Source organism: Hyperoodon ampullatus (assembly GCF_949752795.1).
Source record: "Hyperoodon ampullatus genome assembly, chromosome: 4".
NCBI classification, from domain to species: domain Eukaryota; kingdom Metazoa; phylum Chordata; class Mammalia; order Artiodactyla; family Ziphiidae; genus Hyperoodon; species Hyperoodon ampullatus.
Genome location: NC_136917.1, coordinates 115,512,880 through 115,530,519, shown reverse-complemented (window position 1 = coordinate 115,530,519; position 17,640 = coordinate 115,512,880). Strand labels below are relative to the sequence as shown.

Below are 17,640 nucleotides of genomic sequence, written 5' to 3'. Positions count from 1 at the left end.
TCATGCACTTGTTGAAGAAATCAGCCGTTAGCTTGATACCAGGCCCCACTAAAGCTCCTCCAGATACCTTCATCTCTGTGTCCCACTGGCTTTGCTCCCCACCGCATCAGAAGGGTGCTCATCTTCACCCTGCCTTTCTCCTATGCATGCCTCTTGCTGACTTCCCTTTGGAATGACTCCCACATTGTTTCAGAACTCTTTTTATGTCCCCCATGTCCCATCCATCACCGTCTTCTGCCTTTTCTTTTTTTTTTTTTTTTTTTTTTAATTTTTTATTTATTTTTGGCTGCGTTGGGTCTTCGTTGCTGCACTCAGGCTTTCTCTAGTTGCGGCAAGTGGGGGCCACTCTTCATCGCGGTGCGCGGGCCTCTCACTGTCGCGGCCTCTCTTGTTGCGGAGCACAGGCTCCAGACGCGCAGGCTCAGTAGTTGTGGCTCACGGGCCCAGTTGCTCCGCGGCATGTGGGATCTTCCCAGACCAGGGCTCGAACCCGTGTGCCCTGCATTGGCAGGCAGATTCTCTGCCACTGAGCCACCAGGGAAGCCCTTCTGCCTTTTCTTGACAGGCTGACCTCCATCACCTACCTTCTAGTTTCACCGCCCTTGCCTCGGCCCTGCCCCTCCTGACCTTGTCTCAGGGCTGTCTCAGCACCTTCCCCATGGGTCCCCCTGCTTCCTATCATTCTCCAGGCCAACCCCTCTCAGAGCTAAGTTTGCAAAGTTAATCTTTAGCTACAGATCTGATGTCATCCCACCAGAAACCTCCCGATTCCCTACTGCAGGTACAGGTCCTTCTGTTGGCATTAAAAGGTTCCAGGATTCCCAACCTACCTCCCCATCTTTTTGGCTAACCCTGGACACACACTCTGTGCTATAGCCCGACATGCCAAGTTTCCCACCTTTGTGACCAAATCCTGTTGTCTACATCCTGCTCTCTCCTCTCCGCCTTGAATATTACTCTCCTCCTTCAGGCCCTCCTCAACTGTTGTCTCTTCTTAAAACTTTCTTTCCAACCAAGTGTGTACTTCCCTAGAATATATTTTGTTCTGCTGTGTATATTTGTTATTTGTGTTCTTGATTTTGTTAGACTTGATTTTGTCAGATGAAATTGCTAATAATCATCTGGTTTTGATCTACAAAAAAATGGCAATATCAAGTGGTCCAACCTAATGTTTTGCACATTAGACAATTAGGCTTTTACAGAGAGTCACTGGGTCTGTTGTTCATCTTTGTAACCCTTGCCGGCATAGCTAACCCTAGTGCCCTGCACAGATCAGGCACTCTTAAATGCTTGTATTGAGTTCACATGAATATTAGCAAATGGTTTTTAGCACTCTTTAAGTTTTTGCTTTTGAATATCGAGCTTTGGAAATATTTAACTTCAGGAATCAATGAAGCCTTTGTTTTGCAGAATAACTGTATTTCAGAAGAAGAAAGAGATGCATATGAAGAATTGCTGACACAAGCAGAAATCCAAGGCAATATCAATAAAGTCAACAGTGAGTAACAGATCATATGAAGGAAATGGATACTTCTAGAAGATGCAAATTTTCCTTATCCAAATCTCAGCAAAACTCTTAACTTATATCCTTGTAAAAGTGCCTGATATGTTGAAAAACCCACTAAAAGTCAGTGTTGCTCTTAATTCTGGTGTTATCATCTGCCAGTTTTCCATGGAGCTTTTCTGGCTGTCTTGTCCCCAGTCCATGCAAAGTATCTCAAAGCATCTTGAAGCTAGTTTGACTGTACCTTCCTGTTTCATCATAGGTACAGCGTATATCATATTTTGGACCTGTCCCTTATTGGACTAATGTTAAAGGTTATTTAGTAAAGATTATGAGTTAAAGATTGCCATTCCTTGCCCATGATCATGTTATGGCATTTGATTGGAACCGTAAAAGCTATTATTGACACCTCTGCTTTTTATTACTTCCCAGTCATTAGTCTGTAGTTCGTAAGAATTGTTTTCTTACAGCTTTTGTAGCTTTGGTACAAGTGAATAAGACTTGACAGGCCTATAAATCACATAATGGCAGGTTTGAATCCCATATCCCTGAGACTGTATGGAGTCACACAGGACAATTCTACTTGGTACCTAGTTGTGTGACTATAAAGAACAGAAAACTTGGGTAATTAAAATAAGTATATGCAAGTTTAGATACATTAATTTCTTTATTAGTCTTTTTCCTCTCTCTAATAAAATTTATTTTTACTTGAGGCAGTAAGGAATTCTCTTTGGCATTTATGTCCCCTAGGTCAACCTAAATAACCCATATATACCCAAAAAACAAATACATCAAAGACCAATTAGCCCATGTAATTTTTTTTTTTTTTTTTTTTTTTTTTTTTTTTTTTTTTTTTTTTTTTTTTTGTGGTACGCGGGCCTCTCACTGTTGTGGCCTCTCCCGTTGCGGAGCACAGGCTCCGGATGCACAGGCTCAGCAGCCATGGCTCACGGGCCCAGCCGCTCCACGGCATATGGGATCCTCCCAGACCGGGGCACGAACCCGTATCCCCTGCATCGGCAGGCGGACTCTCAACCACTGCGCCACCAGGGAGGCCCAGCCCATGTAATTTAATAAAACATCTGAACCATCTGCCAAGTTTAAATCTGGGGTGTCCACTAATTCCAGTAGTCCTAAACCCTCATCGTAACCTCTTAGATAAGCTTTGAATGTTCTTTATGGCTCTTACCACCTTCAAGGACACGCACACCTATAGGTGTTACCCAGGAGTTCACTCCTAAGTTGCTGGTAGAGACGTATTTTAAAGGCTTCAAACAGTGATCAAGGAGGCCCAGAGAAAATTGATAGAAAGGTCTAGGAGTTAACAACTGAGTGGGTTTGAGAATTTACCTCCATTTACAGCTGTGGAGAGTGCTAGGATAACTTTTTTTTAAGGGAACACCTTGACGTTTTGAGATGTGTGTTCCTATTCTTTTATTCTTATTAAATTTTGGAAATGTTGGTGATGATACATATGAAGCACAGTTTCAAGTTTCTCTTTCTGCTCTGTTTGAAAAGTAAGAATTTCATTATGCTTGGCAGAAATGAATTACAGGAAGAAACTAATATTGCCAGCAATACCTCTGAGGTTCATAAGCTTAGTGGGGAAATGGTTCCATAGCTTTGTGCCAGCCTTTGTTTTTGAAACGTTTATAACCACTAAAATCGATTTCTTTTTCATGTTAAATAAAATGCCTTATATAACTGTTTCAATACTCTAGTAAATGACATAATTTCCTGACCACAAATTTGATGCCAAATAGACTATACTTTTTTTTCCCACTTTTAAGTAAGAGTCATGAGATGATCTGCCCTAATGCATAACCAGCTAAAATTATGAAGGACATTGCTGCGTTTAATGGCTTTACATGCTTAGAACATGATTATCCTGAAGGTTTTGATCTCTCCCCATTGGAAAATTTATGGTCCAGTAATACTAAAAATAGTCTTGAAAAAAATCCTCTAAAGCATATTTTAGCCAGTGACGTGACAATGAGACAATTGTATGCTTTAAAATATGTCAGTGTAACTACTTGACAAGCTTTTCTCCAACCATAGAGCTTATTATATTAAAATGTTAAGGTGTCTACACTTGTAGCAGCCATGGTAATGACAGAAGTGAAAACTTCGATGGTAATATCACGAAATCTGTTGTCAGGGGCTTCAGGTTTGTTTGAACTGCAATCATTTAACTTTGGGGTTTGGTACATGCATTTCATTCATTTTATATATTCTGTTAAGATTAGGGCTTGAAATTTTGTTAAATGCAGAGTGTAAAAGAGTGGTTAAGCTTACTTTATTTTTTTAGAAGAAATGGTTCCTTAAGAGTGTTTTAAAGGATATAATTTTCTCTCATAATATTTTACCATCCAGTTTTCCAAACTCATATAATAGAGTTTTCAAAGGTGAAGCAAGATCCTATTCAGAGTAATCAGAGACACAACTGCAAGGCCTTGGATAGCTTTAACAGAGCAGCAAACACGATAAACAACCGCTGACCTTCCTTTCTGGAATTCTTTCATTTATCATACTAGTTCTAAGAATAGAGGGCTTCCCTGGTGGCGCAGTGGTTGAGAGTCCACCTGCCGATTCCGGGGACACAGGTTCGTGCCCCGGTCCGGGAAGATCCCACATGCCGCAGAGCGGCTGGGCCTGTGAGCCATGGCCGCTGAGCCTGCGTGTCCGGAGCCTGTGCTCCGCAACGGGAGAGGCCACAACAGTGAGAGGCCCGCATACCGCAAAAAAAAAAAAAAAAAAAGAATAGAAAAAGTGTTTGGGTCCTTAGGGTCTTATTCTAACTTTTTCTAAAAGTGTAAATTTTCTGGGGTGTGGCATGAAAGGTTGCATTAGTTGTATTTCCTGCTATTAAATGATGTGTCTCAGTAGAAAAGTTATTGAGCATAGCTCCTTGTGAATATAGTTAGAGAAGATAAATTGTCATCTGTTAAAAAGGGTTAGAATAATCTTAGCTGTAGTCTAGTCATTTATTAGGGAGACAGACTAATCCTTGAAAAGTTCTACAAATCTATGGGTCTGTGTTATTTCTACTACCCTGAAGCCTTCTTTATAGGGCAAAATCCTGCTGGTTCTGTCCAGTTTGCTCTTGCCTGGTGGCAGAGTTCATCGCTCATTCTTCTATTTGGTCAGCAATTCCATTTCTGTTTTCTGGAAACTATGCTGAATTTACTGTTCCAAGCACCTGGGTCTTTGTAATTGAACATTATAACTGGTAGAGACATCACAGAGCTTCTTGTTGGATCAGATGATGTAAACCAAGGGATTTCTATGATCAGGGCCTTTTTTTTTTTTTTTAAGGTTAAATGATACGGTAGTCTCCCCCTTATCCACAGGTTCGTTTTTTGCGATTTCAGTTACCTGTAGTCAACTGCAGTTTGAAAATATTAAATGGAGAATTCCAGAAATAATTCATAACTTTTAAGTTACATGCTGTTCTGAGTAGCATGATGAAATCTTGCACCATTCCACCTGGCATGTGAATCATCACTTTGTCCAGTATATCCTGCCCTTTAGTCACTTAGTAGCCATCTCAGTTACCAGATTGTCTGGTACCATAGTGTTTGTGTTCAAGTCACCCTTATTTTACTTAATAATGGCCCAAAAGCTCAAGAGTAGTGATGCTAGCAATTCAGATATGCCAAAGAAAAGCTGTAAAGTGCTTTCTTTAAGTGAAAAGCTGAAAGTTCTCAACTTAATAAAGAAAGAAAAAAATTGTATGGTGAAGTTGCTAAGATCTAGAGTAAGAATGAATCTTCTGTGACATTGTGAAGAAGGAAAAAAATCTGTGCTAATTTTGCTGGTGGACCTTCAACTGTAAAATTTAAGGCCACTGTGTATGATAAGTGCTTAGTTAAGTTGGAAAAGGCATTAAATTTGTACAGTAAAACATTTTGAGTAGGCAGCATCAAGATGGCGGAGTAGGAAGACCCTGAGCTCACTTGCTGCCAAGGACACACCAAGACTACAACAACATATAGAACAACTCTCTCTGAGAATAACCTGAGGACTAGCAGAACAGCTCTTATAAAATTAAGGATAGGGGCTTCCCTGGTGGCGCAGTGGTTGAGAGTCCGCCTGCCGATGCAGGGGACACGGGTTCGTGCCCCAGTCCGGGAAGATCCCACATGCCGCGGAGCGGCTAGGCCCGTGTGCCATGGCCGCTGAGCCTGCGTGTCCGGAGCCTGTGCTCCACAACGGGAGAGGCCACAACAGTGAGAGGCCCGCATACCGCAAAAAAAAAAAAAAAAAAAAAAAAAAAATTAAGGATATAAAGGAAAAATGGATAAACAACAAGGTCCTACTGTATAACACAGGGAACTATATTCAGTATCCTGTAATAAACCATAATGGAAAAGAATATGAAAAAGAATATATATATGTATGTATACGTATGTACATACATATATAACTGAATCACTTTGCTGTACAGCAGAAACTAACACAACATTGTAAGTCAGTTTTAGTTCAATAAAATAAAATCTTTTAAAAAAGGATATAAGGGAAAAACCACATCAAGACAAGGAGGAGGGAAAGAGAAGTGATCTAGTCTGCACCCATACCCCCAGTGTGTGACCCACAGATGGAAAGGGAGGTCACAAACATGGAGGTCCTCCCTAATGAGCAAGGGCTTGAAGCCCCACATTGGGCACTCCAGCCTTGCGGACCAGCACCAGGAAGATGAGCCTACTTAACTGCTTTTTGAAAACCAGTGGGGCTTACTACCAGGAGAGCCAGAGGGCTGTTGGAAACCCAGATGCCCTCTTAAAGGGTTCATGCACATACTTACTCACTCTGAGTGCCAGCACAGAAACAACATATTGAAAAGTGCCTGGTGCTCTGTCCAGCCTACCAAGGCTGCACCAGCATGCCCCCTAATCTAACTCTGGCTTCAACATATACAGACTGCATAGGAGCACTCCTACATAAGGGCACACCTTGAAGACCAGGAGAGGTACCTGTTTTGCCTAATTCATAGAGACAAACACAGAAAGTCAAAGAAAATGAGGAAAATGTTCCAAATTAAAGAACAAGGTAGAACCTCCAGAGTGGGAGAACCCTAATGAAGTGGACATAAGTAACTTTTATGATAAACAGTTCAAAGTAAGTCATTAAAATGCTCACTGAACTTTGGAGAAAAATAGAGGAACACAGTGAAGCTTCAACAAAGAATTAGAAAATATAAAAAGAACCAATCAAGCTGAAGAATGTAATTACTGAAATGAAAACTACATTAAAGGGAATCAACAGCAGATTAGGTGATACAGAAGAACACATAAGCATCCTGGAAGACAGAATACTGGAAATCACCCAATCAGAATATCCATAAGACAAAGTTTTTAAAAATAGGAATTGTTTAGGCGACCTTTGGGACAACATCAAGTGTACTAACATCAGCATTATAGGGGTTTAGAAGAAGAGAAAGAAAGGGACAATGTGTTTGATGAAATAATGGCTGAAAACTTCCATAACCTGGGAAAAGAAACATATCCAGGTCCAAGAAGCCCAGAGAGTCCCAAACAAAATGAACCCAAAGAGATCCACACCAAAACATGTCATAATTAAAATGGCAAAATTTAAAGGTAGAGAATTTTAAAGGCAACAAGGGAAAACAAAGAGTCACATTTGAGGGAACTTCCATGAGGCTATCAGCTGATACTTCAGCAGAAACTTTGCAGGCCAGAATGGAGTTGCATGGTATATTTAAACTGCTGAAAGGAAAAACAAACAAAAACAAAACAAACAAAAACCTACAACCAAGAATACTATACCAGGCAAAGTTATCCTTCAGAACTAAAGGAGAGAGAAAGAGTTTCCCCAATAAGCAAAAACTAAAAGAGGTCATCACCACTAAACTCACAAGAAATGTTAAAGGATCTTCTTTAACAAAACAAACAAAAAACAAAACCAAACAAAAAACCCAGCAAAAACAAAACCAAACAAAGGCAATAATAAGAAATAAGAAAATACATGAAGGGAAAAATCTCACTAGTAAAGGCAAATACATTTGACCCTTGAACAACACAGGATTAAACTGTGTGGGTCCACTTATACATGATTTTTTTTTTCAATAAGTACATTCAGTACTACATGATCCGAGGTTGGTTGAATGCACAGATGTGGAACTGTGGATACAGAGGGCTGACTATGGGACTTGAGTGTCTGCAGATTTCTGTATCCACAGCAGGCCCTGGAGCCTTCTCCCATGGATACCAAGGGACAACTGTATATGGTAAAGGCAGTGGATCAACCACTTAAAAAGCTAGTTGAGGGTTAAAAGGCAAAAGTCATAAAATCAACTATAACTACAATAAGTTATTAAGGGATACACAAAAAGATGTAAAATATGACATCAAAAACAAAATGTGGAGGGGAGTAAAACATGTAGAGCTTTTACAGTGTATTTGAATTTAAATGACTAGAGCTAGAGATACATTGAGATCTATATATATGTATGTATACAAACTTCATAGTAACCACAAACCAAAAAAAAAGATAAAGAAAGAAGAGAAAGGAACCCAAACATAACACTAAACAAAATCATCAAACCACAGAGTTTAAAAGAATAGAGAAGAACTACAAAAACCACCAGAAAACAAATAACAAAATGGCAATAAGTACATACCTATCTATAATCACTTTAAATGTAAATGAACTAAATGCCCCGATCAAAAGACATAAGGTGGCTGAATTGATTAAAAAAAAAAATCCCCATCTATTTGCTGCCTACAACAGACTCATTTCAGAGATAAAGACAACAGAGACTGTAAGTGAAGGGAAGGAAAAAGATATTCCATGCAAATGTAAATGGAAAAAACAGCAGGGGTAGCAATACACATATCAGACAAAATTGACTTTATTTATTTATTTATTTTACATCTTTATTGGAGTATAATTGCTTTACACTGGTGTGTTAGTTTCTGCTTTATAACAAAGTGTATCAGCTATACATGTACACATATCCCCATATCTCTTCCCTCTTTTGTCTCCCTCCCTCCCACCCTCCCTTTCCACACGGGCAGGGGGAAGGGTAATCTGGGACAAAGTGAGAGTGGCATGTACATATATACCCTGCCAAATGTAAAACAAAATAGACTTTAGAACAAAGATTATAACAAGAGATAAGGAAGGATGTTACATAATGATAAAGTGGTCAATCCAAGAGGAGGACGTAAGATTTAAACATATATACATCTAACATAGGAGCATCTAAATATATAAAGCAAATATTAACAGACATAAAGAGATAAATTGACAATAATACAATAATAGTAGGAAACTTTAACACCCTACATACATCAATGGACAGAACATCTAGACCAAAAATCAATAAGGAAACAGTGGCCTTAAATGACTCATTAGACCAGATGAACTTAATAGATACCTACAGAACATTCTATCCCAAAACTGCAGAATATGCATTCTTTTCAAGTGCACAGGAAACATTCCCCAGGACAGATCACATCCTAGGCCACAAAGCAAGTCTCAGCAAATTTAAGAGGATAGAAATTATATCAAGCATCTTTTCTGACCATAACGGTATAAAACTAGAAATCAATTCCAGGAAGAAAACTGGAAAAAACACAAACATGTGGATAGTAAACAACATGCTACTAAAAAAACCAGTGGGTCAGTAAGGAGATCAAAAAATAGCTTGAGGGCTTCCCTGGTGGCGCAGTGGTTGAGAATCTGCCTGCCAATGCAGGGGATATGGGTTCGTGCCCCAGTCCGGGAAGATCCCGCATGCCACGGAGTGGCTGGGCCTGTGAGCCATGGCTGCTGAGCCTGCGCATCCGGAGCCTGTGCTCCGCAACGGGAGAGGCCACAACAGTGAGAGGCCCGCATACCGCAAAAAAAAAAAAAAAAAATAGCTTGAGATGAATGAAAATAGAAATATAACTTGCCAAAATTTATGGGTCATAGCAAAAGCAGATCTAAGAGGGAAGTATATAGGAATACAGGGCTATTTCAAGAAAGAAGAAAAATCTCAAATAACAACCTAAGTTTACACCTAAAGGAATTAGAAAAAGAAGAATAAACAAAGCCCAAAGTTAGTAGAAGGAAAGAAATAACAATGATCAGAGTAGAAATAAATGAAATAGAGAGTAAAACAAAACAAAAAAACGCAATAGAAAAGATCAGTGAAACTAAGAACTGTTTTTTCCAAAAGATAAACAAAATTAATAAACCCTTAGACTCAATCAAGAAAAAAAGGCCCAAATCAATAAAATTAGAAGTAAAAGAGAAGTTACAACCAATATCACAGATATACAAAGAATCATAAGAGAATACTACAAAGAATTATAAGCCAAAGTGGACAACCCAGAAGAAATGTATAAATTCCTAGAAACATAAAATCTTCCAAGACTAAATTAGGAAGAAAAAGAAAATCTGAACAGACTGATCACTAGTAATGCAACTGAGTCAGTAATTTAAACAAAAACAAAAACTCCCAACAAACAAAAGTCCAGGATCAGACAGCTTCACAGGTGAATTCTACTGAACATTTAAAGAAGAGTTAATACCTGTCCTTCTCAAATTATTCCAAAAAATTGAAGAGGAGGAAACACTACAAATTCATTCTATGAGAGCAGCATTACTCTGATACCAAAACCTGACAAAGACACTGCAAAAAAAGAGAAGATTACAGGTCAGTATTCTTGATGAACATAGATGTAAAAACCCTCAACAAAATATTAGCAAACTGAATTCATCAGTACATTAAAAGGATCATACATGACGATCAAGTGGAGTTTATTCCAGGGATGTGAGGATGGTTCAATATGCACAAGCCAATCAACATGATATACCACATTAACAAAATGAAGGCTAAAAATCACATGATGATATGCAGAAAAAGCATTTGACAAAATCTCTCAACAAAAGGGGTGGGGAGGGAACATACCTCAACATAATAAAGGCCATTTATGACAAACCCACAGCTAACATCATACTCAGTGGCGAAAAGCTGAAAGCTTTTCCTCTAAGATCAGGAACGAGACAAGGATGCCCATATCACCACTTTTATTCAACATGTATTGGAAGCCCTAGCCACAACACGGGATAAGAAAAAGAAATAAAAGGCATCCAAATTGGAAGGGAAGAAGTAAAACTGTCACTATTTGCAGGTGAAATGATTCTACATATATAATACTCTAAAGACTCCACCAAAAAACCATTAGAACTAATACATGAATTCAATAAAGTTGCGGGATACATTAATATACAGAATCTGTTGCATTTCTATGCACTAATAATGAACCATCAGAAAGAGAAAACAAGAAAACAATTTACAGTTGTATCAAAAAAATCTAATACCTAGGAATAAATTGAACCAAGGAGGTGAAAGACCTGTACTCTGTAAACTAGAAGACATTAATGAAAGAAATAATGCACAAATAAATGGAAATATATTTCATTCTCATGAATTGGAAGAATTAATATTGTTAAAATGTCCATTCTACCCAAAGCAATCTACAGATTCAATGCAATCCCTATCAGAATACCCGTGGCATTTTTCACTGAACTAGAAAAAATAATACTAAAGTTTGTATGGACCTACAAAAGACCCCAAATTGCCAAAGCAATCTTGAGAAAAACAGCAAAGCTGTGTCATCCTCCCTGGCTTCAAACTCTACTACTATAATAATCAAAACAGTATGGTATTGGCACAAAAACAGACACACAGATCAATGGGACAGAATAGAGAACCCAGAAATAAACCCATATACATATGGTCAATTAATCTATGACCAAGGAGGCAAGAATATACAACAGAGAAAGACAGTGGTGTTGGGAAAACTGGACGGCTACATGTCAAAGGATGAAACCAGGCCATTTTCTCATGCCTTATACAAAAATAAATTCAAAATTGATTAAAACGTAAATGTAAGAGCTGAAACCATGAAACTTCTAGAAGAAAACATAGGCAGTACACTCTTTGACATTGGTCTTAGCAATATTTTTTTGGATCTATCCCCTGAGACAAGGGAAACAAAAGCAAAAATAAACAAATGGAACCATATCAAACTAAAAGCTTTGGCACAGAAAAGGAAACCATTAACAAAACGAAATGGCATTCTACTGAATGGGAGAATGTAGTTGCAAATGATATGACCAGTAAGAGGATAATACCAAAATACATAACGAACTCATACAACTCAGTCTCATAAAACAGCAATCTAACTTAAAAATGGGCAGAGGACCTGAATAGGCATTTTTTCAGAGAAGACGTACAGATACCAACAGGTACATGAAAAAATACTCAGCATTACTAATGAAAAGGGAAATGCAGATCAAAACCATGATCGTGGATCAACTCACATCTGTCAGAATGGCTATCATCAAAAAACAAGAAATAACAAGTTGTGAGGATGTGGAGAAAAGGAAACCCTGTGCACTGTTGGTATATATAAATTGGCACAGCTGCTATGGAAAACAATATGGAGCTTCCTCAAAGAATTAAAAATGGAACCTACACAATTGCACTCCTGGATATTTATACAAAGAAAATGAAAACACTAATTCAAAAAGATACATATACCCCAATGTTATTGTAGTATTATTTTAAATAGCCAAGATATGGAAGCAACCTAAGTATCCATCAACAGATGAGTGGATAAAGATGTGGTGTATATATATACAATAGAATATTACTCAGCCATAAAAATAAAAGAATGAAATCTTGCCATTTGTGACAACATGGTGGACCTGGAGTGTATTATGCTAAGTGAAATAAGTCATACCGAAAAAGACAAATGCTATATGTTTTCGTGTATGTGTGGAATCTAAAAAACAAAACAAATGTATAAATAAAACAGAAACAAAATCATAGACACAGAGAACAAACTAGTTGTTGCCAGAAGGGAGGTGGATGGGATGGGAGAAATAGGTGAAGGGGACTAAGAGGTACAAACTACCAGTATAAAATAAAGAAGTCATAAGAATGTAATGTACAGCACAGGGAATATAGTTAATAATATTATAATAACTTTGTATGGTATATAATCTGTAAAAATATTGAATCACTACGTTGTACACCTATAAATAATATGATATTGTAAGTCAACTATACCTCAATAAAAAAAAGATATTTTGAGAGACCACTTATGTTATTATAATTCTTTTTATTATTAGTTATTGTTAATCTTTTTACCTAACTTATAAATTAAACTTTATCACAGGTGTGTATATACAGAAAAAAACCAGTACATAAATGGTTTGATACTATCCATGGTTTCAGGCATCCACTGGGGTTCTTAGAACCATACTAACACGTGGGACTACTGTGCTAACACAGAATTATGTAATCATATGAATTCTGGTTGTAATATTTTTTAAAACATAATCTGAAATTATTTTTCCCTAAGAATCACACTTTACAGAACACAAGAGATGAGAGCATGTTTGGAGAACTAATATTTGGAGAACTAATAACCATTCCATATCAAGCAGCAGTGTGTCCGAGTGCCTCCTGTGGGTTTCCCATGGTGCTGATTCAGAGGGAGGATAGAGCCATAGGGCAAGTCCTTGCTTCTCTAGTCTTCACATGTCTTTAATCTCCTTGGGGAGGCAGTGCTTACACACAAAGAGCCGTAAAGAGCAATGCCTGCAGGATGCACATGGCCCAGCTCTAAATACTGTGGCAATTCCCAAAGTGTGAAGTCCTCAGGAACTGGAGCACTGTGAAGGCTTTGTGGAGAGATGGTTCCAAAGCTGGTCCTGAAAGGAAGGATTTTGTAGGGAAGTCACGCTAGGCAGGAATGACCTCATAACTCCAGCTCTATCAACGCTGAGGTTCTTTTAGGGACTAGCTGCAAGGATTAGAGTGACTTCCAATTACAAGCTACCATTTCCAAGGCTTTGCTTACCATCCAACGACAGCTTTTCAGAGTTCATGGAAAGTAACTACTTAGGTTCTAATCCTTGGATATATGGGCTGGTTGGGTCAGGCTGCAGTGGGAAAGGCACAGGTTCTGACAGAATGTCACTCTGACCCTCAGGGCTGGCTGCAGTGGACCACATCAACGCTGTTATTCGGGAAGGTGACCCTGAATCCACACTGCTTGCACTGCAGAAACCAGAGGCCCAGCTGCCCACTGTTTATCCCTTTGCTGGTGCAATGTATCAGAATGAACTTTTCAACCTCCAGAAACAGAACGCCATGGTAAGTCAGAGGAGACTCCAGGTACGGAGATGTTAATTCTGAGTCCTAGCAATGAGGAGTGCTGTTGAGGAAAGGTGAGTGGGAGTGTAGTGTCTTTAACTTGTACCAATCCCTGGTCTCATTGGCCTCCCTGTACCAATTCCACAGCCACCTTCCCCTTTAACTCCTGCTTTTCATCTCCTTAAAGAATCTGAGAGCATAGGTGGGAAATGTAGGCAGGGCTCTACACAAATACACATTGAAAACTAGTTGTTCTCATTCTCTGTGTGATTTTTGAAGAACTTGGGATAAGTTAATAACTATATTGAAATATTTTTAAATATCTAATGTTTTTTGATATAGAAAAATAAGCTCTGAATCTGCATTTCTAGAAATCTGCAACCAAGAACATTAGCACCATGGTTTGATTTTTGTCATTGTGTGCTCCTTGCAATGCTAATAGTATTAAGCAGTAATAATCATATAAGGTCACAGTAAATAAGAACACATGGGGCTTCCCTGGTGGCGCAGTGGTTGAGAGTCCGCCTGCTGATGCAGGGGACACGGGTTCGTGCCCCGGTTTGGGAGGATCCCACGTGCTGCGGAGCGGCTGGGTCCATGCGCCATGGCCGCTGAGCCTGCGCGTCCGGAGCCTGTGCTCCGCAACGGGAGAGGCCACAGCAGTGAGAAGCCCGCGTACCACAAAAAAAAAAAAAAAGAACATATGCACTAGTACAGGATTAAGCCAAACAATGCAACAGAATGAACAGTACTAGAAGCAGCACCAAGAATTTCCTATATGAAAGAGCTAATATTTCAAAGACATGGGGAAAACAATGAAATCCTTAGAAGTATTTAACCATGTGGGAAAGAAAACATTACCTCACTACACATAACAGAATAAATTGCTGGTATGAAAGGTTAAGCGTAAAAAATAATTTAAAAATTAAAATTCTAAGGAAACATGGAAGGACAATGAATCTGAAAAGCAAAAACAGTACTGCTCCACCAAAAAAAACAAAAGAAGAGGAGGCCAAAAGCATAAACAGGCAATTCACAAGTATACCGGGATGTTTCACAGTATTATCTATAGTTCTGAGAAGATACTACAGATATCTTCTATATCTATATAGAAGATAAACCACGTTTAACTAATAACAGATTACACACCCTACTGTTAAGTGGAAAAAATGAGATTGAAATATATAGCATTATCTTGTTTTTTATAAGAAAAGAAAAATAATTAAAAAATGAAAATCTCTATAAATGTTTGCATGAATTAAAAATTAATAAAAGTAGGGGCTTCCTTGGTGGCTTAGTGGTTAAGAATCCGCCTGCCAGTGCAGGAGACACGGGTTCAATCCCTGGTCCGGGAAGATCCCACATGCCGCAGAGCAACTAAGCCCATGTGCCACAGCTACTGAGCCTGCACTCTAGAGCTCATGAGCCATAACTACTGAGCCCACATGCCTCAACTACTGAAGCCCATGTGCTCTAGGGCGCACGTGCCACAACTACTGAGCTCACATGCTGCAACTACTGCAGCCTGTGCACCTAGAGCCCATGATCCACAATAAGAGAAGCCACTGCAATGAGAAGCCCGCACTCTGCAACAAAGAGTAACCCCCGCTCACCGCAACTAGAGAAAGCCCATGCGCAGCAACGAAGACCCAATGCAACCAAAAAACTTAAAATTTAAAAAAAGTGGCATTCTTTATTTTAAAAAAATTAATAAAGTGTATGTCACTAAAGGGCTTGGGTAGTAAGGTTTGTTTTCTTATCCTGCTTATTAAGACATGATTCTATAAATAGAAAGATACTAGGGTTGACCCTTAAACGGGTATGAACTGTGCATACCACTTATATGTGGATATTTTTCAATAGTAAGTACTATATTACCAAATGATACGCAGTTGGTTGAATCCAGGGATGCAGTACCTCAGATACAGAGGGACAGGTATATGGAGGATTAATTATATGCAGATTTTGAACTGTGTGGAGGTTCAGCGCTCCTAACCCTGGTGTTGCTCAGCGGTCAACTGTATTTTGTAATAAAATAAAAATAAGTTATTTCCTTAAGCTGCATGTAGGTTCTCTTGATATTATTGTCCCTGTTTCTCTAGCTTTGAAGCCCAAGGCTACTTACACTCTAGCACATTCACCCCTTTTTGCTTTATTTGTCCTTATCTTTTTGGCTGTGTACCACTTTAGATATTTGTGGTGAATCTCCAGTGATTCCATTCTGCTCTTTACCTGTAATTTGATACCTTCCTTATATGTTAAACTCATTGTTAATGTAAGGTATGTGGATAAAATTTACATGTTCCCTATAAAAACCCTTCTTCCCATTTGCTTTGGAACGTAAAATTATGCTTTGTTAGTCTAAAACCAATTTGCTGAGAGATTTCTGTGGAGAATCAGCTATAATGCATTTTAATATAAACATTATATTATATATATGAAATATATAATATTCTAAATGTAAAGACAGATATCAGGGTTTTTAAAAATTTGTTTTCATGCTCCCTCTATGTTCCTTCAGTATGATGGAAGAAATAACCCTTTTGAAGTTGGGCCAAGTCAGTATAAAATGGTTAAAGGAAGACAACATTGAAGGGGAAAAGTGTTCTGTAATCTGAGATGTACTTTTTAAGTAAACCCAATCCTTACTTGCTTTTCACTAAGATTTACCTCACATTTCTTCAAATATCTAGACCTTAGGGTATGTTTAAAATTTTCTACCCATTTATAAAAACGTGACTTAGACTAACTTTTTGGAATTAGAATCAATATTCTTGGCTTAAAGACTTTGATTTACTTTTCTGGGATTATCATCTTTAGGTGAAATTCTCCCCTTTTCCTTACCCTTAGTTCAAACTGAAAATCATTAGCTATACTAATATCTTACCTTGCACTTGCAGACAGTAACAATGTTATCTAATCTTTGCCTTCATTATTTGGTAAGATTGAGCCTGTTAGCAGCCAATATAAGAGCTGCGAGTAGGAATCAGCTATGGCAATGCAGATGTTTGTGGAATCATAACTGAGGATTGTAACTAACTCAGTGCCCAAAATGATCATCTCAGGAAAACCCAGAAGCCATTGACCTGTTCTTTAAAGCCAATGAAAGATAGGTGACCAGGGAGCCCTCTTTGTCCTGGGTTCTTAAAATCTTTGACTTTTCTTTATTCTTTGAAGTGTACATTCTGAACCCCCATCACATACACGGGCTGTGTAGATTTGGGGATCTTATACTGCCATATGTTTTCCAACAGAACTACTTGGCCCATGAGGAGCTCTTGATTGCAGTGGAAATGCTATCTGCTGTAGCTTTACTAAACCAGGCCTTGGAGAGCAACGATCTTGTGTCTGTGCAGAATCAACTCAGAAGCCCAACAATGGGCTTCAACAATCTGGATGAGACATACGTGGAACGGTAAGGGAACATTTTCCAAAACTCCTTTCAATGCAGAAATATGTATTTGGTAGGTCTCACAAATGAAGGATTTGTTCCTTCCTGAAGCAATCTATATACCCATGCTTATTTTCTTGAAAGCCAGTCTACTTTGTTCTGAGAGTCCTAATATTCAAATCCTTCTTCACAGTGTTCCTTTTAAAGGAACAAAGAGTCTAAGGAGGATCATCCTATGGTGGTTACTGACTGTCTTTGTCATTAGCAAAAATTATTTCATAGGCTAAAAATACATGTTGAAAGCATACCTTCCCTTGGGCTTCTTTTGGAAACGACAGAATGTAGAAGAGTTGGAAACAACTTTAATAATCATCCAGTCCAATTTTCTTGTTTTACTGATGAGGAAACTGGATCTGGATTTGTGGACCCAAAGTAGGGCAGTTGGGCTCCAAACCCCATTCTTTTTTTTTTTTTTAACAACTTTACTGGAGTATAATTGCTTTACAATATTGTGTTATTTTATGCTGTATAACAAAGTGAATCAGCTATATGTATACATATATC

At 38.5% G+C, this 17,640-nt stretch overlaps 1 protein-coding gene across 1 annotated transcript in view; it reads left to right on the top strand.

Annotated features, from left to right (window-relative positions):
- The window catches only part of IQGAP2 (IQ motif containing GTPase activating protein 2), a gene marked incomplete at its 3' end in the record, with an annotated part of 289,379 nt that overhangs the window by 173,534 nt on the left and 98,205 nt on the right, over window positions 1-17,640 (top strand). Inside the window, exons 9-11 of the mRNA XM_079703550.1 lie at window positions 1,411-1,498; window positions 13,522-13,685; window positions 16,940-17,100. Coding sequence (XP_079559676.1) covers window positions 1,411-1,498; window positions 13,522-13,685; window positions 16,940-17,100 — 413 coding nt within the window. The remainder of the gene's footprint in view (window positions 1-1,410; window positions 1,499-13,521; window positions 13,686-16,939; window positions 17,101-17,640) is intronic.